The sequence below is a fragment of the Xyrauchen texanus genome, chromosome 21 (assembly GCF_025860055.1).
Source record: "Xyrauchen texanus isolate HMW12.3.18 chromosome 21, RBS_HiC_50CHRs, whole genome shotgun sequence".
Classification (NCBI taxonomy): domain Eukaryota; kingdom Metazoa; phylum Chordata; class Actinopteri; order Cypriniformes; family Catostomidae; genus Xyrauchen; species Xyrauchen texanus.
In genome coordinates, this window is record NC_068296.1 from 22,209,268 (window position 1) to 22,232,575 (window position 23,308).

At 39.3% G+C, this 23,308-nt stretch overlaps 1 protein-coding gene across 1 annotated transcript; it reads left to right on the top strand.

Moving 5' to 3' along the window:
* Window positions 1-4,173: 4,173 nt before the first annotated feature.
* Window positions 4,174-22,923, top strand: LOC127661940 (bcl-2-like protein 13). The gene is made up of 6 exons (XM_052152908.1): window positions 4,174-4,328; window positions 6,815-6,916; window positions 7,623-7,779; window positions 8,030-8,102; window positions 8,201-8,329; window positions 19,943-22,923. Exons 1-6 carry the CDS (start codon window positions 4,202-4,204, stop codon window positions 20,900-20,902), a joined length of 1,548 nt encoding a protein of 515 aa, XP_052008868.1. The 5' UTR covers window positions 4,174-4,201; the 3' UTR covers window positions 20,903-22,923.
* Window positions 22,924-23,308: the final 385 nt, after the last annotated feature.

Below are 23,308 nucleotides of genomic sequence, written 5' to 3' on the forward strand. Positions count from 1 at the left end.
CATCAAAATATCCAGAAAGAGGACAGGTGGGGATTATCTAATAATTGATCAGTGTATACAGGAGAACTGATGGCTGTGCTAAGATTAAATTAAATTAATTTGTCACAGGCAATCATTTGTTCAGATTCTAGCTCAGCTCTTTTAAGTCTTGAAGCTCAGCATTCTGACACAACACAAGACATGATATAGTGGTGATGGTGAAGACTCTCCAGACTCTCTATATAATGCATCAAATAAACATGATTGTACATTTTGTGTGGGTTCCAGCTTATGTGGGAGTGAAAGGGAATGAAGAGCCAGACATGCTGGCAAAACAAATGATTGGTAAGGAGGAAGTAGACATACAAATGAAATATAGCAGATCAGAAATTATATCAATAATAAAAAAGCAAATGCAAAAAAAAAAAAGTCAGAATTACTGGGACACAGAGATAAAGGGTAGACATATCTACACAACCAAAAGTGCAAAAAGGAAGATTTTCAAGTAAAAGTATAAGAGAAGAAAACCTAATATCAAGGCTAAGATTAGGGCACACAGAATTTAATAAAACAATGCTCTTAATGTCAAAACACCCGACAGGACTATGTGAATGAATGGTGTGGGGTCACTGAGTCTGTAGAGCATGTCATAATTCAGTGTGGGAAGTAGAAAGGAAGGAATTAGTAGAAGAGTTGCAGAAGAAAGGGCAGCATCAGTTAACATTAAAGAGTCTTTTAAATCCAATTATGGGTAGTAGTGTGACATCCATATTAGTACAGTTTCTGACGAGATCACATTTAATTGGAAGAACATCGTTTAAATGGAAGAATAAGTACTGTAGGATCAGAAGAATCAGAATCAGAATCAGCTTTATTGCCAAGTATGCTTACACATACAAGGAATTTGTCTAGGTGACAGGAGCTTCCAGTCAACAACAATACAAACGATACCAAAAACAGCAGCAAGACATAGGTAATTAAAAACAAAAAAGAACACAAAATAAATAATTATACATATACGTACATACACTCACCTTCATACATACCCACATACACACACGTAGTGCAAATCTAATACAATCTGTATATAAAGAACAAAAAACAGTATATTATGTACAGAGCAATGTAAGTAATGGCAGAAGTGGATATATTGGATAATATAAATTAAAATTTAAATTAAACTGTGTATTGCACATAATTATTGCTCAATGGGGCAATTTAATTGTTCATTAGATGGAACTGGCAATTTAATTGTTCATTAGATGGAACTGGCAATTTAATTGTTCATTAGATGGATTAGTTTTTTCCCCTGAGGGAAAAAACTGTTCCTGTGTCTGACGGTTCTGGTGTTCAGAGCTCTGAAGCGCCGGCCAGAAGGCAACAGTTCAAAAAGGTAATGGGCAGGATGAGTGGGGTCCAGAGTGATTTTACCAGCCTTTTTCCTCACTCTGGAAGTGTATAGTTCTTGAAGGGGGGGCAGGGGGCAACCAATAATCCTCTCAGCAGACCGAACTGTCCTTTGTAGTCTTCTGATGTCTGATTTCGTAGCTGCACCAAACCAGACAGTTATTGAAGTGCAGAGGACAGACTCAATGACTGCTGAATAGAACTGTTTCAGCAGCACTGGTGGCAGGTTGAACTTCCTCAGCTGGCGAAGGAAGTACAACCTCTGCTGGGCCTTTTTCACAATGGAGTCGATGTGTATCTCCCACTTCAGGTCCTGTGAGATGGTAGTGCCCAGGAACCTGAATGACTCCACTGCTGCCACAGTGCTGTTTAGAATGGAGAGGGGGGACAATGTTGGGGTGTTCCTCCTAAAGTCCACAATCATCTCCACTGTTTTGAGCGTGTTCAGCTCCAGGTTGTTTTGACTGCACCAGAAAGCCAGCCGTTCAACCTCCTTTCTATATGCAGACTCATTGTCATCTCAGATGAGACCGATGACAGTGGTGTCGTCTGCAAACTTCAGGAGCCTGACAGAGGGGTCCTTGGTGGTGCAGTCATTGGTGTACAGGGAGAAGAGAAGTGGGGAGAGCACACATCCCTGGGGGGCACCAGTGCTGATGGTACAGGTGGTGGAAGTGAATTTTCCCTGCCTCACAAGCTGCTGCCTGTCCGTCAGAAAGCTGGTAATCCACTGACAGGTAGAGGTGGGAACAGGGAGTTGGTTTAACTTAGTCCGGAGTATATCTGGTATGATTGTGTTGAAAGCCGAGCTGAAGTCCACAAAAAGGATCCTTACGTATGTCCCCGGTCTGTCCAGATGTTGCAGGATATGATGCAAACCCATGTTGACTGCATCATCCACAGACCTGTTTGCTTGATAAGCAAATTGAAGGGGGTCCAGAAAGGGTCCAGTGATGTCCTTCAGGTGGGCCAACACCAGTCTCTCAAATGACTTCATGACCACAGATGTCAGGGCTGACAGGTCTGTAGTCATTAAGTCCTGTGATTTTAGGTTTCTTAGGGACGGGGATAATAACTGAGCGTTTGAAGCAGCATGGGACTTCACACTACTCCAGTGATCTATTGAAGATCTGAGTGAAGATGGGGGCCAGTTGGTTAGCACAGGAACGAAGGCAAGCTGGTGAGATGCCATCTGGTCCTGGAGCCTTCCTTGTCCTTTGCTTCCGAAAGACACGGCACACATCGTCCTCACAGATCTTGAGTGCAGGTAGTGTAGCAGGAGGGGGAGGAGGGGGTTGCAGGAGGTGTTAATGGTTGTGTGAAATGAAGGTCCGAGTGCATGTGGGGTGTGAAATCGGGCCTTTCAAATCTGCAGTAAAACACATTCAGGTCGTCAGCCAGTCGTTGTTCCGCCACAGGGTTGGGGGTAGGAGTCCTGTAATTAGTAAGTTGTTTCAGGCCACTCCACACTGATGCAGGGTCGTTAGCTGAAAACTTGCTTTTCAGCTTCTCAGAGTAGCTTCTTTTAGCCACTCTGATTTCCTTATTCAGTGTGTTCCTGGCCTGATTATACAAGACTCTATCCCCACCCCTGTAAGCCTCCTCTTTGGCATGACGAAGCTGACTGAGTTTCCCTGTGAACCATGGTTTATCATTGTTGAATGACAAAAATGTCCTAGTAGGCATGCACATATCCTCACGTGTTGAATTGAATAGCATTTCGTTTTTAATAGTCCAATTTGGGGCTGGGTGGGGCGTAGGGCTTGACCAGTTGCAGCTTGAAGAATTTACATGTTTCCATTGATCATGATATAAATATTAAGGGGGAAATTCTAGGAGGAGGGGGCGTTTAAGAAGGGAAAGTCTCTGGTCTATGTTCACGGTAGATAGCGGTAATGCACTATTTAAGTTTGCGAACCGACTTTAAAAAGAAGAAGAAGAAGAAGCGAGCATGGCTTCATCCACCCGCACACGCACACACACAACATGGACACCATGGCACGCACGCGCATATCTAAACAGTTAGCCAACCCACAAACAGTTACGATAGTTAACTGCGATAGAACACGGAGACCACTTTTGTCACCCCCACTGACCGAACAAAGCTGTCACTGGCGCAGAGGTACGATACATTCACGCTAAAGTTGCAGCTTGTTAACATTAAATGGATAGCAGGTTATGTTATAATCGACACTAAGAGGTTAAGTTTAAACTTAGCATTGCTCGGACACGCGACTGCTCCTGAGTGTTTGGGGGAGCGTGAAGAGCGTGTCTTTGTTCCTTTCATTGTACAGAATGTTCTAATTCATTTATTGACTTTCTTCAATGCAAATGTCTCAGGTCAGTCTCAGAATATTTGATTGATGCGTGTTCTGCGCGCGTTTAGCAGAAATGTGCATTAGAATGGTTACAATAACTTTCCAAATTCAAAGTGGTCATTGAGTGCCACGTTTGAGCAGCTTTGAAGTTGTGTCTGTGTTGCATGCATGGAAAGTATTCAAATTACGTAAGGATTCTGAAATTATCAGATTGTTTTTTTTTTATTTAAAAAAAAAAAAAATGTCAAGCCTGGTTACTCACATAAAGACTTTTACTGTCATAACACAAGACCCAGCTTCTCAATGTGTTTGTTCATTTAGTACAAAAGTTTACTTTTCTCTTTCTTAGTGTAAATGATGCCAGTAGTTCAAATAATTGCCAGGAGAATTGTTCTATTGGCCTGGTAATCATACATGCCTTATACAGATAAATCATTTATTTGTTTTTTTTATAGGACTTCATGTGCATGTTCCTGAGAGCCTGACCTCTCTCTTCAATGGCTGCCACTGGCTCCTCCACCACAGTGCCTAAAGGATTTCACTATGAGACCAAGTTTGTCATCCTCAGCTACCTCAGCCTAATACCGCCAAGATCAAGACCCTCAGAGACCGCAGTCACAGAGGGTAAGACAGAACACACATGCACAAAGCTGTGCATACAATTACTGTGCTTCACAAATTGCCAGGCTTAATGACAAAACACTTGCCGTGATATCTTCGCATTACGTATGTAAAAAAGCAGGAAACCTTTGTATATTGCAGGGTGTAATAAGTGAGGGACATAATATTTCTATCTACATGCATGAAAAAAATAGCAGCTCTAGAAGTTGGAGCTGATAAATGACTGGAGGAACTACTAAAAAAGTAAAGGGAAAAAATTTAAGCAAGTATGCTCAAATGAGACTTGGTTGTAAATTAACAGTTCAATGGCTGCGTATAACAGTGAACTAAGACTTCTTAAAGGGCTTTATAAAAATGAATGATCCCTCTACAATTTTAGGACTATGTATACTGCCTATTAGTGCTACTGTGCAAAGATCTTCGCTGCTTACACTGTCATTGCAGTTTCAGTCCCTAAATGGGGTAGGTCCACAATTACGTAGGTCACATTCCTGCTTCAGAAATCTCCATTTTGCCCTTGAACAAGGTCCATAACTTTAGGTTGCCACAGGGGTTACTCTTGCAGTTAGAATAAACTTTTACTGAATACACAGTGCTTTAATTAGTATAATGCTATTGAAAATACCTTAAAGGGATAGTTCACCCAAAAATAAAAATTCTCTAATTTATTCACCCTCTTGCCATCCCAGATATGTATGACTGACTTTCTTCTGCTTAACACAAACAAAGATTTTTAGAGGAATATTTCAGCTCTGTAGGTCCATACAATGGAAGTGAATGGTGAGCAAAACTTTGAAACACCAAAAAGCACTTGAAGGTATTGCATGTAATACAATAACAAGTCCTTTAGAATGTGTGTTGTCTAGTTATGTGGCAATCCATGTATGGTTACAAATCTTGTTGGTATTTTTGTTTTGTCTGTTGGGTGTCAAAGAGATGTGTAGACCCATTCTATGTTCTCTTTTCTTAAGCATGTTTTCAGTCCCTGGCAGGAAAATCTGATTTTGTGGAGTCATTGAATTGATGCTGTTGACAAATTATCATTGATTGTTCACCTTGTGAATTTAGTTCTTGTGGAAAGCTTCAGAAGAGGAACAAAAGCACACATGTCAATGCCATTTATCCTGGTTGACACAAAGGATGGCATGGGCTGAAGCTGCCTGTTAGAGATTTGGGAGGAATGTCCAGTGTTTCCTCTGCTCTGGTTTGCATTCAGTCAGCTTTAAAAGTCAAGTGTGAGCTTCTGATCCCTCTTTCCACGTGACCCACTCTGCACTCTGACAGACTGTCATGTGCAATCAGCATTGGTTTGTTCACATGCAACTGGATCAAGTGAAGCGCTGCCATCTCAAACCTGACCAAAGACCTGCTTAGCCTGGGAAAAGTCAATCTGAGCACACATCAACTTTCGTAAACATTAGTAAAGCCTTTATTGTCCACCTCGCAGTCATTTTTACACACACTAATTTTCTTGTTCTTCCTCTGTCGCTGTTACCCTGCTGTCTCTTTCTCTCTCTAAAACTTCCTTTTGCATTTATAGTCAGCCACCAGTGTTTGTGTGGTTGAGAGGGCAGAATGCTGAAGCCTACAGGTCCCTGCAAGCCTAGTCTGCACAAATGCTGAATAATTCATCAGTGTATGAACAAACAGCCATGTAACTGTTTATAGCACCAGAGAAGCTAGTATGCATTCTTATTTGCTAAAAGAGAGGATGAGAATATAAGTAGGAGGTAGAGATTAAAGGAATTTGGGCACACAATTTCGTATTTGGAGTCTGTAGGGGTGATAACCCACTTTCATTCGATTATGGCACATTTACGGTGGATCATACAGTATGTATTTGCATTATGCTAAAAAGTACAGATTTTGACACTGCAAGGTAATTCTAAGCGTGTGAGGTTGTGTTTAAAACATACTGGACATAAGTTCTGAATGCAGTGGTATTCAAAAAAGCCCTGTTAGTTTAGCCTGGTCTTTTCCTGGCTTTCAGTGCATCTGTTGAATATTAGATGGATACAATGTTTACAATTATATAGACAAAATGACACAAAGTGAGTTAAGACAATTGTGCCATTCTGTCTTAAAACCTGCTTTGCAAATGTAAAAATAGTCTTTCTGCTGATAATAAAGAGTTTTACATTTGTATTTATGTTCTTTTGTGCAGTGTTTTTTATAATACAGTCTCTAGCTCAGTTTCACTTTTCACTTTACCATGTTATCAGCTTAATCAGTTATGCAGAAAATTATTCAAATTATCACAAAATAATTTATGTCGTAAATTAGAAACTTTGTTTTTTACTGATGGTTGAGTTCATGAACTGAAAAATTATGTACTTTCTGTACTTAAATTTGCAAGATTGCTTTATAAAATTCAAGTACCTAAAGTAATTAAATCTTTTAAATGTTTGATGAAAAATGAATATTGCCGGAGAGATTTTGACTTTTTTAAATTTTTGTCTAATAAGTGTATCTGTTTTGTTTCGGTGTAGGACAGAGACACTCCACACAGGATATGGAGCGAGAGAGAAATAGCAGCCTGAAGAAACAGATTGAGAATGAGATGAAGCAGCTTGAAGAGGAAATTGCAGCCTGTAAGATGCATTATTTTATTTATTGCACTGTTATCTTTTATCATAAAATCAACCATCTGAAATCTGGATCAGTGTTTAAAGGATTAGTTCACGCAAAAATGAAAATTCTCTCATAAATTTCAAACTCTTGACTTGCTTATATTTGAGGAACTCAAGCAATTATATTTTGTATGGCTATATGACATGTTTTTGTCTATACAGTGCAAGTTAATAGGGTACAACACTTTTGAGCTCCAAAATGCAGCACACATTAAAGGTAATTTACACTCCGGCTTGAGTGGTTTAATCCATGTCTTCTGAAGCCATATTATTTTTACTCTAAATCTTAACATCTGCAGTTTCTGTGGTACGATCAGGATTTTAAGCTCATTTACACATCCTTGTGCTTGTCTGCTCAATCAAGCTTCAAATATTCAAGATTTATAGTGAAAAGGAATTACATGTTGGTCTGATTCTCACCCAAAACCGATCGTATCGCTTCAGAAGACATGGATTAAACCACTGGAGTCATATGGATTACTTTTATGCTGCCTTTGTGATTTTTGGAGCTTGGAAGTTTTGAACCCCATGGGCTTTCATTGTATGGTTGTAAACAGACATCACATCTCCATTAAAATATCTTCATTTGTGTTCCATGTTGAGAGAATTATAATTTTTGTGTGATCTATATCTTTAAATTCATCTGCCTCTGTTTTTGTCTGCAAAGCCTTTTCCAGGACTGGTTTTGATCGCCTCACATCCCCAGTGTTCAGTCCAGCTAATCCAGAGAGCTCCATAGAGGACAGTCTGGCAGTGCTGGGGGACCGCATCTCCCTGGAACTGGACACACACTTGTCTTCCGCCACTCACACACTTCTGAGCAGGTCCGTATATGAAAGAATTCCTGTACGAATTCAGTAGAGCTAGGAATTGTATCTGTTTTTAAACGGTAGAAAAGCACTGACAGGTTTTTGAGATCTATGCCAGAAAAATGTATTGTATATACATCCGGCCCGTATTCTAAATTGGTGCTTGTAAAGTCAGCCTGATCCTGACATTTCTAACTTAAATATTGACCAAAAGTTCTTTAAATGTATTCAGTCCTGAACTGTGGATTGTGTGTCTCTTGTACAGCGATTTGAACTTTGAGCAATTCAGAGCAGTGGTAGAGGAGGTGGCCTCTCATACACATAAAGGATGGAGCAAGGTAATTTAAAACACAATGCACAAAAACACACTGCATTGGGACACTTCTACTGATTTGTCCCTTATTTTCTCATTCTGTCATTGTGTTTTTTTCTATAGGTGTTGGTACCATTAGTATTGTTACAGACCCTGCAGTCTGAGGGACTGCCGCTGGAATCTCTGCTGGATTATGGTCTACGTTACCTCGAAGAATCGGTAGAAGACTTTATAATTCAGCAGGGAGGATGGGTGAGTGACTGGTCTTTGACATTTGATTTACTGTCTGTAGTTTGACTGGGATGGTGTAACCAACTACCTAGTTATAAACCAAAACATTGCAGATTTGTTTTTAAATACTAGGCCTGTCGGGATGATTACTTGATCGTCTGATTTGTCTTTACCAATGTGTGCACCAACTGCGCACTTAAATATTACAATTTTTAAAAGGGGATTTTAAGTATATTTGAGCAAAAATTAAGTTTTGATAAATAAACCCTCTAGCCACCAACATTTATTTAAGTTTTTCTTTTTGGTTGTTGCCTGGCAGAAATTGTTTTTCAGTATTTTGTTTTGTTTTCCAAATATGTGCCTTTTTATCAGGAGAGGGAGCCAGAGAGCTGCTCCTTATCCTAACATAATACTTGTTCAACTGCTGTCTGGTAGTGGTAGCTTAATGTTGCAAGCACATTGTGTTGTGACGCACAATATTTTGCTTCAAATATGTGCTCAAAGTATGCTGAAGCCTTGGTAGACCAAGGGCTATGTCATCCAAGTTATCCTTTGCTGTGATTTGGCCAGCAACACAAGTAAACTCAACAAAAAAAAACATTATGCTTTTATGTGACTAGCAAGACAACTTACCAAAATTAATATTTGTGCAATTTTCCATTAGTTTTTCTTCTGATTAACAGTTTTTATTAAATCACACAATTGACAAATAAAAGCAAAACATATATTCACAGAATCAACTTTTAACCCTCATTCCCTTTCCCCCCTCCCAATCCCCAACCCCACCCTGACCCTCAACAAATATCCCTGTGGTCACACTTGAATATACACACAAAAAAAAATATATATATACACTCACCTAAAGGATTATTAGGAACACCATACTAATACTGTGTTTGACCCCCTTTTGCCTTCAGAACTGCCTTAATTCTACATGGCATTGATTCAACAAGGTGCTGAAAGCATTCTTTAGAAATGTTGGCCCATATTGATAGGATAGCATCTTGCAGTTGATGGAGATTTGTGGGATGCACATCCAGGGCACGAAGCTCCCGTTCCACCACATCCCAAAGATGCTCTATTGGGTTGAGATCTGGTGACTGTGGGGGCCATTTTAGTACAGTGAACTCATTGTCATGTTCAAGAAACCAATTTGAAATGATTTAAGCTTTGTGACATGGTGCATTATCCTGCTGGAAGTAGCCATCAGAGGATGGGTCCATGTTCTCATTCTGTTTACGCCAAATTCTGACTCTACCATCTGAATGTCTCAACAGAAATTGAGACTCATCAGACCAGGCAACATTTTTCCAGTCTTCAACTGTCCAATTTTGGTGAGCTCTTGCAAATTGTAGCCTCTTTTTCCTATTTGTAGTGGAGATGAGTGGTACCCGGTGGGGTCTTCTGCTGTTGTAGCCCATCCGCCTCAATGTTGTGCGTGTTGTGGCTTCACAAATGCTTTGCTGCATACCTCGGTTGTAACGAGTGGTTATTTCAGGCAAAGTTGCTCTTCTATCAGCTTGAATCAGTCGGCCCATTCTCCTCTGACCTCTAGCATCAACAAGGCATTTTCAGCCCACAGGACTGCCGCATACTGGATGTTTTTCCCTTTTCACACCATTCTTTGTAAACCCTAGAAATGGTTGTGCGTGAAAATCCCAGTAACTGAGCAGATTGTGAAATACTCAGACCGGCCCGTCTGGCACCAACAACCATGCCAAGCTCAAAATTGCTTAAATCACCTTTCTTTCCCATTCTGACATTCAGTTTGGAGTTCAGGAGATTGTCTTGACCAGGACCACACCCCTAAATGCATTGAAGCAACTGCCATGTGATTGGTTGATTAGATAATTGCATTAATGAGAAATTGAACAGGTGTTCCTAATAATCCTTTAGGTGAGTGTGTGTGTGTGTGTGTGTGTATATATGTGTATATATATATATATATATATATTTATTTATTACAGGTGTATATATATTACAGGTGTATATATATAATTTATTTATCACACACATTGAAAACTATACCTCTCTCCACTGCCCCTCCCTGAGAGGCCTCCAAGAAGGCCAAGTAGCTACACCATTTTTTATTAAATGAATCTAAATTGCCTTCCTGTATACATGACAATTCATCGAATGCCGCCACCCTCCCCATCTCTGTATACTCTTGAAATGAGGGTGCTCCAGCCGACTTCCATCTCCTAAAAACAATCTGTCTGCCCATCATCACAATGGCTAGGACCCAATTTTTTTATAATACAGAGTCTGGGGCAAAATGAAATTTGAGTGCCCTGTACTTCACAAAACTCTGAACCCTTAACCAAAGTTCTTGGATCTTTACACGGCACCAAATAACAGTGTCCCCATCTTCTGACTGGCATCACCAGCAGGTGGGTGTGTCTTTCAGACCAAGCCTATACAATCTAGAGGGTGTCCAATAGAGTCACACACTTGCATCTCTAGATGTAGACTTTTTTTAGAATCCTAGCACACTCCCTCCTCGAATACCAAGTTTAGATCTTTCTCCCATAATCTCTTTACAGAAGCCGAAGCTCTGTCCCCCAGACTCTGAATTGGCAGGGAGTAATGCACTGATGCATCATGACCTTTTCCAAAAGCAGTAATCGGCTCTCTCAGAGTAGTACAGAGCAGGTGGCGCAGCTGTAAATGCCTATATAACTAAGACCTGTGAATCCCAAAATGTTGAACCATATTTTCAAAGGATCTCAACACTCCACTCTCATATAGGTCACTGAACATATTAACCTCCCCTTCAATCCACTCTGTCCAGCAGAAAGGGGATTTATTAATACATAATTTTGGGTTCAGCCACATGATATTGATGAAACTCCTAATGTTATCAGAAGGCCCCGAATAAACCCCACCTGATCTATATGTATAAGAGAACTTTACTTAATCGAGTCAGTTCCGTAACAAGTTCTAAAAAATTCAGCGGCGATGCCATCTGGCTTGCCTGTAGGCAAGGCCTTAATTACCTCACCAAGGCTCCTCCAAGGTTTTCTCAGAATCAAGAGATTTTTTTTTTGCTCTGCCGACAGTTTAGGAAGTTCTAATGGTTCCACAAAGTTTCGAATATATTCTTCATTAGATGAAGATGTGGAACTATAAATATCATGATATATATTAATATCAATGGCCAGGGAAAATATTTCACTACTAGCAGATTTCACTGAAGGAATGGTTGAAAAAGACTCTCTCTCTCTGTTTTATATATCTAGCTAGACGTTTTCCTGCCTTGTACCCTGACTCAAAGTATTTTCTTCAAACACCTCTAAACACACCAGGGCGTGATCTGAGACTAAAATGTTTCCAATTGAACAATCAACGACAGATAAAATGAGGGACTTAAATATAAAAAAAATCTATTCTAGAGTAAATCTTATGGACTAATGCAAAACATTTCTAGTCCCTACCAGATGGGTTCAAAAGTCTCCAAATATCTGTAAGTCCAAGATTTCTACTCATTCTGTGAAGCGTCAATGTTGCCCTAGGGGGCTTGCACACTTTTGCTTCACTATGATCAAAGACTAAGTCAATCAAAAGATTAAAGTATGCTCCCAATATTATATCATGAGGGGTGCCAGTGGCTTGCAACATCCCTGCAAGATCAATAAAAAAGTCCTTATCAATGTTAGGTGCATAAATATTAGCAAAAATAAGACTTTGCCCCTGAATTTCAGCTAAAACAAGACATTTAAATTGTAGATGTTTACTTGTCAGTGTAATGACTCCCCTGCTGCTATTTGAGTCAGCACTATAAAAAATAATGCCCACCCCATATCTTTCAAAATATTTTAGCTTCCTGTGGAGAATGGTGCTTTTCTTGAAGAAGCACTATATCATATTTCTTATGCTTAAGAGAAATAACCTACCTTTTTTATGTGGTGCCCCAACCCATTCACATTCCATGTGGAGACAGAGAACCCACTCATATTAACATTTGACATTTTGAAATATAAGAAAATATAGATTGTGTGTCAAAGTCAAGAAAAAGACCACATTCCAACATAAGTGCAACATTCAAACCCCAAACATCCCTTAGAAAAAAGAAAAAAAAAAAAGAAAAATGTGCACTAACCCCACACACGACAGTGCCAACTGGCATCCATCCCTCCAAACTCAAACAGTCCATGCACACCTACGAGAACCCCTGTGACAAATTTGCTGTGGGATTATTCAAGTCTGGTGATTCTATACACATTTTGTGACAGAATTTCACAGCAAAAAAATTATCTATAAAACAAACTTCAGCCAATAGGCAGAATAAATGCTAAGAATGTGTAGGTTCATCCATAAAACTGTCCTGAAGGTGTGTTATTCTATAAAATAAACTCCAGCCACTATGCCGATCCAGCACAAAAAGAATGTGCAGATTCTTCAAACAGTCAAATTAATGTTTCATTGAGCTGGTCCACTTGGCTGCAATGTGAGAACCTTAAGATGACTTACTCCATTGACTTTATGAAGGACACCACTTGCTGTGGGCATGTGAATGTTTTACGGTCATCCTTAGCATTTATTTTCAATTTAGCGAGGAATATCAGTGCAAAAGCGACCTTCTGTAGATGTAAAATGTTCTTGAATCGATCACATTTTTCTCTTGTCGAGTTCGCAAAGTTTGGGAACAAGAAAATGCTGTGGTTCTTCCTAGAAAGCCTTCCTTTACTCCTTGCAAGATGTAACACAAGATCTTTATCGGATGATCTCAGAAATTTCCATGTCCTCTAACTTCTCTCAGACACACTCCAAATCCACCTTGGTTGCTAGAGGATTAGCAGATAATTCCCTCTCCGATGACTCCAGATAATTCACCCGTTTCTCGACATCCCCCACTCTTGTGACCACATCAGTAAATTTCACCTCCATGGCAGTGATCGATCGACATATAACAGCAAGATCCTCCAAGTCAGCAATGACCTCCGTCAGCATTGCTGACATGTTCAGCATCTCTCACAGCATTTCCCACATCTCTCCAACCAAATTGACTCCCAGGCCTGCGGCCTGCTCAGGGGTGTCCGCTTTCGACACTTAAGGATTTTTATTTCTTTGACATATTGTCCTCCTAGAACAGTTATGGAACAGAGTGTATCAAATCTCACTGGTTTATGTCATAAAAGGTATTAAAAGTAGCGAAGTACGCAGACCATTCACGCGCCGATCCTCGCATGGCGTCACTTTACTCCTGTTTTCCATTTTTTTTTATGCATTTCCAATTGCTGCTACAGCTCTGATACAAGGGCAATGCATATTACAGGTTAAGAAGAATTGATGTTAAACTATAAAACTTATGACTTTGCATAATGTGCACACTCAATACTGTTCATTTTATCAGAGTATATGCATTTGATAGTTCAAACTGAGGACTGTTTAATTCAGAAGGCTATCTTACCATCATGCAAATATTTTATGTCAAAAGTTCTTTAGTTCTGTCATGATGTCAAAGCATTGCTTGTCATAAAGCAAGATGAAGGTTGTTTGTTTTAAACGTCCTATTTAGGTCATGCTGTATCACAGATGGGGGCAGTCCTTATGAAAGCCTTGGTTTATGCATTTTGTGTGTGTGTGTTGAACTCACTCAGTGGGATTAATTTAATTGGTGTCGTTGACTCACATGTGGGAGGAGGGAAGACCATTTACTGCCTCTCTTCAGTACAGGATAACATTTAAGCAATCAACGAAGAGCTCTGACATAGATGATACAGGTAAAGCAGGATAGATTGGGATATGTGTAAGTGTTTCAATCCAGGAGGGAGGAGTCTGAAAGGGAGGAGGAGAAAGTGTGCAAGCAAGCCAGACCTTCAGCTGTGCATTACAGCCCCATTACACTCTGCCCAACAACCTTTGTTCTTTGTTCAACCAACGTTCGCTCTGTCACTCGTTCACTTTATATCCCTTGTGGTCAGTGCTGGAGTTCTGCACACTTGGAGCTGAACACAGACAGGTAGGGGAGCTCCTATCTTCTAGAACTCTGGACTAGGTGATATTGTTACTCGACTTATCCCGTTTTAGCTCATTTGTGTAAATGCTTTTTCATTATTAATGTTTGGATTCAGGTCCTTTCATCAGCCCTGTTGCACTCCATCACTGCAAGGCTGTGGCAGCAGAGTTGTAAATAGATAATAAAATGCTGAACACTTTGCTGTAGAAAGGACACCACTCGGGTTTCATATCATTGAAGAGGTCATAAAGAGTAAATATTGAATTTAATGTTTAACCTATTTTGGTTCGAAATTACTGCAGTTACTGCGAAATTACTAGTGAGTTTTGTTTGCTCAGTTCAGCTTTTGGATGAATATGATGTTAATATGAATGTGTTTTGGGCAGCATTAGTTGTTTGTAGAAGAACAATAGTTCTAAGAAGAGTCTCATTGATTTATCAACTGTTTTATTTAAACCATACAGCACACTACAAAACATGCATGAAACAGTCATTAGTAAAACCATTGAATTGAATGAAGCAATTTATGCTAGAATGGCTTTATGAACAATTTAATCAGAATTTGGTTCTGTTCATGCCAGTGAAGTTAATGAATAGAGGGGAGGTGCATGTGTTTGTTTGTTATGCGTAATCCAGGGCAAAGCAGCAAGGAGACATTTTCAAAATGAATGCAACACAAAAAATATATTAATATGTCCACTGAATAGTGCTCTCTTGTCTGATCAACTCCTACTGGGGAAGATAAATGGACTGTTTGTGGGGTATATTCAGTTTTTTAGGGGGTAACATATATGTGGAAAGTGAGGGACATTTTTTATTTTTAACCCCACTCCATGATACCCTTCCTGTCCATTTTACTGTGTTTTCTACATAACATGGAGTTGACCTTCAGGGGGGCAGTCATGGCTCTGTATTACTTAGCAGAGACTCTTGAGATTGTATTATGTGATGGAATTTGATTCCTGTTGTGTTGGAAGGGACAAGGTTGCCATGCAACCTCTCAGCAGGTGCAGTTGATCTTGAGGCATGTCAGGTCACATAATTCTGAACAGCACTAAGTCCTACCTCTTACGTAACTAAAATGTACCAAGGTGTTGTGCTCGTGTCATGCAAACAGAAGCCATCCACCATCCCCACTCACTGCAGCACAGGCGTAGAGGAGGAACAGAAATAAATCTGATAAATCCTTGTATAACATCAGCTGGGAAAATCTGCCCCAGATAGACTCTCACAACTCCACGTACAGTGTTGATTGAGATGCTAAAACTATTCAGTGCTCCTGCTAAGATAGAAGTGGTCAAAATCGGAGATTCAGATGAATCCTTCTCCTTAGGGATTCCAGTAAAAAGGCATACCTTTTATAATAAAAAGCGTATTTTGGAAATGTTAGATGTTTTTAAGAGAAATGTAGTCCCAATCTGGTTCAAGCCAATGGCAAATGCTAACATTATTTATGAATGACCAGAGTTGTGTAATGGAGGCCAGGAGCTGCAGTGAGTAAACTGTTTCTGGTTATCAGAACACTGTTCAGTGTTCATAGGCAAACCTTTGGTGTGGAGCCCCCAACAACAACAACAAAAAAATTGTATGTCAAAAGTATTTTATAATACATTGATGTTTTAAATTGCACTGTAAAAGACATTGTCTAGTGGCTATAAGGATTTTGGTTTAGAATGTATTGGAGCATTTGTACCTTTTTATAGATGCTTTAGCACAAGAGCAAAACAAAATGCCTAAAATAATTTGTTAAACATGGTTAAGCACTAGACAGGTTTTATGATCTGTACCCCACCCCATCTTCGATAATGCCACTTATGGATGTGCAAATATTTGTGTTTAGCAAGTGTGCATGAGTTTTTGTCTTAAGGCCAGGGCGTGTACATTGACTTTGTGTAGGGTGTTGCTCAGGCATAGTTCTCACCTCAGAGGAAATGCCTATTTTGTTATGGTGCATAACCGTATTAGAAGACAGTCTCTTCTAGGACAGCAAGCCTAATCTTGCAGAAAAGATCCATCCTATCTAACCATCTTTTTGTATGTTGCGTTTTTTATTACTTCGTGATTACTTCATAGCCAAACTGAATCATACACCACAAGCTGTTTGTAAAGTTTGGAGTGCGTCTGGATTGAGCAGCATTGTTTTTCTCTTTACCTGCGTCTTTCAGAAACATGAGCAAACATCATTAGAGTTTGCTATGATCTCATGTTCAGTCCAGTGAGATCAAACGACTATTTGACCATTAAAATTGTCTACACATTTTATTGTCGAGATTGTCTGTCTGTAATGTTGACTAATGGTTTCATCCCTACTTTGGTTTGCTGGTTAGCAAGTACAGTTTCACACTAAATTTCACGTTGATTGGCAGCAATGCATTTCAATTTAGCAACTAAGACACTTTAAACAAAACTTGTACTCGTATCACCATATGTTGTTTTTACAATTTATTAAACCAATATGAACAAATATTACTTACCAAATTGCGCGATGGTGGGAGATTTCAGTACAGGTGTGGATAAGCCCACCAAAATGGATGACGATCATCTTCTGTATGCTTCTGTCTTAACAAGATAAATGTAGTTGAGAACGTGATCTTGGTTTTGAAATTACCCTGCATATTACCCTGGCAAATACTCTCATTTAATCAACTTCCAAACTAGTTGAGACAGTGAAAACTTATGTTAAATTGACTGAAAAATTGTCAATTTAATAAAATACTATGAAACAACTAAACCTCAATATATTTTTTTACTGTGTAGGTCAATAAACTTTAAGAAAAGTGAATCTCATTTTGAAAAGCTTGGGTTGTTTTATTGTAGTGTGAAAACTGGGATTTTACAATGTTTTTTTTTTTCTTTGGGATTATTAATCTTCGCTTCAGACCACGCTGTCTATTATTGATGTCGTCACATGCATAAATATCTTTACATGCCACTGATCAGTTCTCCGTGTACTACGTTTATTAGAATTCCATTAGAACTATGTTGTGTGTCTGTACATTTTCTAGTTAAACGTCTCTTTCTATTGAAAATATCTGACCGATTGACACGTTGCTGTTTGTCATCCTAAATGCATGTTGACTGTCAAAAAAATTTAAATATTACAAACAACTATGTGCTGTGCTACACAGTATATTTACTGTTATACTACTGCACCGTCATAACCTGTCATATAAAGTGTTTTCCATGTAGAAAATAGAAATTTGACCAGTTTCTGTATGATTCTAAAGTGCAACATTTGATAAAAGGTCTGCTGGTCAATTTGGAAATTGTATGTCCATAATTCCATATGACAAATTATTGTTTTTCATTTGATATAGAAACAGACAGTTGATGTTCATGCCTGTGTGAGATCCTAAATAATATATATATAATACACAGATGCCACACTGGTGCTCTTCAGTGTTGACTGTCATGTTTTTTTAAGTCGGGGCCGTGTGTGTGTGTGTGTGTGTGTGTGTGTGTGTGTGTGTGTGTGTGTGTGTGTGTGTGTGTGTGTGTGTGTGTGTGTGTGTGTGTGTGTGTGTGTGTGTGTGTGTGTGTGTGTGTGTGTGTGTGTGTGTGTGTGTGTGTGTGATGGGCAGGATTACATTTGAAACTAGATACACGTGCACAGTGGTGGATTACTGATATGTGAATATCTATGAGAATCCTCTTGACCAGAAAATGCACAGGGAAGTGTGTGTGTGTGGACCAGAAGCTAAAAGCATCTTTTATGGTCCTTTATGATGAGTAACTGAGGGCAATATCTTCAGTTTGCCAAAAATTCAAATGTACAGAAACCAATGTTTACACAATGCGTTCAAATTCAAACTGCCTTGTTTTGCATGCTTGACCTACTTACGACACATATGCAGAAACCAGAGGCACTAGCTCACCACAGTCTCATGAGGGATGGATGACAATGTAATGTCTCTCCTCTTTTCCTATATATCCCAGATTATCTTTTTGACTAATAATAGTGAATACAAACTGAAAGGAAGAATAGTGTATTATAGTAAAGTGGTATTTGTCCTGTTCTCAACTGGGTGGTATACACAATAAATAACAAATGAGCCCTGTCGAGGTAAGTGCCACTTTTGTACTGAAGTTTAAAGACAGAAAAATGTATCTGAAAAATAGTATTGATTGGTTTGCCTTAAGTTCTAAATAAGGCATAAACAAGTAAGAGTTGTAAATGGGGTCAGCTGTATCGGGTAAAAATTTGCTACCTTTAGTCTGTCGGATTCAGCATTTTGCCAATTAAATTGTGGCACTGTGATGACCATGCTTGAAATGTTTCCGAAATTAACAATAAAGCTACAATATCTAACAGTTTTATTTTATATTTTTAAGATATTTTAAGACAAAAATATTTATAATCAATTCTCACAGTATCTGTGTACTAAACCAGAGGGGTTTTCAAACCGTTTCCTGGAGCCTCTCCAGCAAAGCATATTAGATGTCTTTCTTATTTGACACTCCCTCTTGAGATCATGGAATACTCCACTAATCAGCTGATGTGTTCAATTAAGTAGACATCCAACTTGTGCAGTGCTGGGGTGGTTTGAAAACTTCTGTGAGAATGGATGTTCATTGTCTCATTGTAGTTGAGGTCAGGGGTGGACTGGTAATCTGGCATACCGGCATTCCCGGTGGGCCGACGCACTTTGGGGGCGATCAGGGGCGTACCGGCCATCGGGAGAACAGAGCGGGCCGGTGGGTCGGCCGCGAAACCTGCCGAATGGGCCGCGATAATCTAAAATGAGCCGTGTTCTATAGAAAGGAACACAAAACGGTGCCGCGATATGAATTTTGTTGTTTTCTTAAAAGGTTAAATACATTTTTTTAACACCAAACTGGCCTTTAAAGTTAACAGAACAAAGATCTTTGAAAAGAACCCTGATTACAACTGTATTTTCGTAGTTCCTACAAGATGCAATCTTTACTATGTAGCAAGCTGTGTCATTTGAAAGCAAGCTACACTTTATCTACAAATGGAAACAACAGTTCACTTTCTTTGTCTTCTTAGTTGTAACTTAGCTTGTTGTCGTTCAGTTTTCAAAAACAAGCAGAACTGTCAAACCGTACCTTTATCTCGGTGAATTGCATGGGAAGATTGTCCCGCAGATGAGCAAACTTATTGTATGTATGCCACTTTTCGCTGCCACTTTTTATTCCACATGTTTTACAAAATTTAAACCATCTCTAACCAACAATCCCTATGCATTTCTATGGAACCTAAAATACATCCTCACCATGATTCTTGTCCACATTGCATTTGTTTACATAAGTGTGTGTGTTATTTGTGCCGCATACACGCATGTGTTGTAAATCTTAATTCGTTGATGGAAGAAAAAAAAAACTACTGTGCATTCAGAAAAATCTACACAATTTGGCTAAAAGGTTATCAATAATTATTTACGGAATTTAGGGGCTCACAATAACCGTGTTGTGCATGTTCATTTCTATTACCAAATACTTTCACATGCCTACATTGGAGATAAACCTATCACTTTTGCAATTAAATTGGTTAATCTGTCTGTGGCAGACTTGGTGCTCACAAGTTTAAGATGCTGTCAAGTTTAAAGTAGTTTGAAACTTTGAAAATTAGTCTCAATTCTAAAAAAAATAAATACATTCAGAATAAAGTTGATTAACATACCAAATGATTTATATTTTCTCTCTTTAAATTACAGGGCACTGTGTTCAGCCTGGATGAAGCCGAGAACCCTGGAGTAATCATAGCTGAGGACAGTAACGACATCTACATCCTGTCAGGTGAACAGGCCTCCGATCAGCTAAGCCCTCCTGCATCACTACTGACTATAGGAGATAGTAGTGGGCCAACTTCCTGGCAGACAGAGAGTCTTCCTGTGTCTCTGACAGGACACGAGTCTTGGGCCCAGGTTGGCATGATGGACCCAGAAGACATCAATAGTCTGGACAGTGCTGAGGGAGTGGCATTAGCCGAGGAGCAAAGTGAGAACAACTCTTCCAACTCCGACATTGTCCATGTGGAGCGTGAAGATGCAGAACTCCTTGAGGGTGGGGAAACGGTTGAGGAAGAGGAGCTGCAGAGTAGTGTCCTCAGTGTTTTGGATAGTGAGAGTGAACTTGCTGCTGTTAGAGAAGAAGCAACACCAGAGCCTGATCCACCAGCACGTGAGCCAGTTGTGTCTATAGAGGAACCAGTTGTCCTCACCGAGACTCCTCCTAAAGTAAGTGATGCTCCACCTCCAGCCTCTGTAGAACAAGAGCAAGTAGTCTCCTATGCTGCTGCTGTCACCGTTGTATCTGAGCCTGAACTCCAATCACAGCTGGCTCAGCCCAAGGCTGTTCCAATTCCTGTGGAGTCACCGCCGACTTCCCCAGTAAAAGAGTCTCTGCCTGCCATGGCCCCACCACCCGATCCAGAAACCGAACCTGTATTTTACCAAGCAACCCTAGAGCAGGAGATACTTCCGAAAGCTGAGCAGAAGTCCACCTTGCTTACCCAAGACCACCCTTTCTCAACTGATAGTGAGGCCCCAGTGCAGAAACAGTCTGTGCCACAACCTGATTCCTCCGACCTCCCTGTGCTGCTATATGGTGGTGCTGTCCTAGTTGCCATTGCTGCAGTAGTGGCATTTGGAGCATTGGCCTACAGGAAGAAGTAAAAAGAAGTTTAGCTGTCCATGCCCTCACAGTATCGTTTGCCCTAGTTGAAGCCTGTACCACTGTGCTGCCAAAAGCTGCACTTTATGGGAAAATTACTCTTCTTGTGTGTCATACCATTTGGTTTTCCGTTCTCATGTAATACTGTAATTTTGTTGGCTTAGATCCTTAGTCTTTCAAATCGGCTTAATGACTGGATGGGAACTACAGGTTCAAGTGCATCTGTTTTTTGTTTTTTTGGTGAATTCAGGTTTCTTAATGGGTATCATGTTGCTGTTTTGCTGTATGTGAACATAGTAGTGTGCTGTGACCTACGTTTTTGGCCAGTTGTGGAAAGGCCAAAGTATAGTTTGGTTTTCTGCATGACACAAATTACTTCATCAGCACAGTATGTGCAGACTGGCCACATAGCAGACAGGCTAGTTTTTTTTCTTGATGCACAGACAGTGGCTGTCTTAGCGCATTTCCGCTGCATTTCGCTGCCATTGACTGTGCCAAAAAATGCATCAAAGCAGTCATGGTGCGTGCACATGTAGCGAACGCATCGTAATGGGTGGTCAAAAGCATACTTTGAAAGTATGAGCACTTGACAGTGTGCGACACTGAACAGTATGTGGAAAAACAAAGCATACCCTAGCCTTCGTAGAAAGGTAAAAACAAGGCCTTTGATCTCTGAACATTATCCACTGGAAGTGAAGTTAATTTGCTTTGTTAGTGGATTATGTTTATTCTGATATATCATTTAATTTAATTAATTATGATTATGATTTTACCTTGTTTATTAGAAATATTAAAGGAAAACTTTAGGGGCCTTGTCTTTCAGATGGGTTGTTTCTGGGTTCTGCAAGTTGTGTAATGGATACATTTTGACTTTTAGTGAATTCTTCTCAAACCACTATGTGGTGTCCCAAAATGCATTAATATTTGTACTCATACTTGTATCTAAGGTTTATTTGGACATTCATATAATCCCACATTAATGTAACTTTAGAAAATGTAATCTCTAATTTCATGCACGTTTCTTAAATGTCTGATTAAACTTGCATGCATGTTTCTGTTTGAATTTCCTCTTAAAGACTGAAACAAGAAACATAGGTCACAGCCCCTTCACTTTATCCATAATTTTTTTTTTTTTTTTTTGTCTAATGGAATTGCTCTTGCTAAATACACAGCAATTAATCATACTGTGAACTTCTTTAAGCTACAGAAAGATGGCAATATATTATGAGATATATTTTTGGTACTCTTGTGGGTGTGAAAATTCAACACCAGCACAATCAATATTGCCATGTCAACAGGGATTACTTGACTGAATTTATATGTGTCACAAAAAGAATGAAAATGCTATATAATGGAGTCACATTTAGTTTTCTAATCTGATAGTATTTTTTATTATTAAATATCCCTGAGTCTGGGTCTGAAGAGTACCAATTTCAACCCTGTGAATAAAATAGGCTGGGTTTTTTAATTAAACCACATTGTTCAAGAAACACCCAGATTAATTTTGCAATTCAATAGTAAAAATGTTTTGTTTTTTTTTTTTAACAAGAAGACTGTTGTGCAAGTTAACACTACCGGTTTATGAGATTATATGCTCAATTCAGGTTTGGGGGCCAGAATGTCTTTTTAAATATCTGAACCATAAAGGTCAGTCAAGTCATTTTCATTAGTTTGGTATTCATAGAATCAGACCTTTTACCATTGTCTCCTATCACATTGCATACAAAGTATTGTCTCTTTATCTTCCAAGACTTATCTGATTCACACCTTGCCTTTAGCTTGTGCTGTTGTTTGTCCTTACCATCTATAGGCCTGCATGGCACAGCATTGCCACCATCTTTCCCTGTTGTGTGCCTATCCAGAAGAGACCCTGGTCAAAACTAGAGAAAATACAAGCAGAAATCATATCAACAGGCAGGGTTCACCTGTTGTGTCATTGGTCGCCGCTGAGAAAAAGTGCTATTTTTGCAAGTAAGGCTTTTTTGTACATAGACAAAAGCTGTGAAATAAAACCATATTCCTTTAAGGTTAAACCTATTTGTGTGTGTGTAATGATTTAAACATGAATCTCAGCATAATGAAAAGGAAAAAGACAGAACTGACACAACCTCTTTGATATAGAAACTCTTTGGTTCCTGTATTTTCTACTGATCTGATTCAGGAAGAGTTGTACATGAAAGTTACAATCATGTGATTTCCATAGCAGGTTCAGTGAAGCTGCTCAAAGTGTATAGCACAAATTTGTTAATATGGTAAATATTTTTCTTGTACTGTTTTTCACATTTGTTTTTGAAACAGAGGTCACATGATCAACTTTGAATTCATTTAACTTTTCAACAAAGATTCAAATCTAAATTTGATTGGGGAAAAACACCGAAAACATTCAGTAAGCACAATACCACAATAAG

Bases quoted from the DNA above. Each gene is read 5' to 3' on its own strand.
- LOC127661940 (XM_052152908.1), top strand. From the start codon at position 4,202: ATGGCTGCCACTGGCTCCTCCACCACAGTGCCTAAAGGATTTCACTAT. The intron at 6,917-7,622 runs GTAAGATGCATT...TTGTCTGCAAAG, and splicing joins TGAAGAGGAAATTGCAGCCT to CCTTTTCCAGGACTGGTTTT. The intron at 7,780-8,029 runs GTCCGTATATGA...TCTCTTGTACAG, and splicing joins ACTCACACACTTCTGAGCAG to CGATTTGAACTTTGAGCAAT.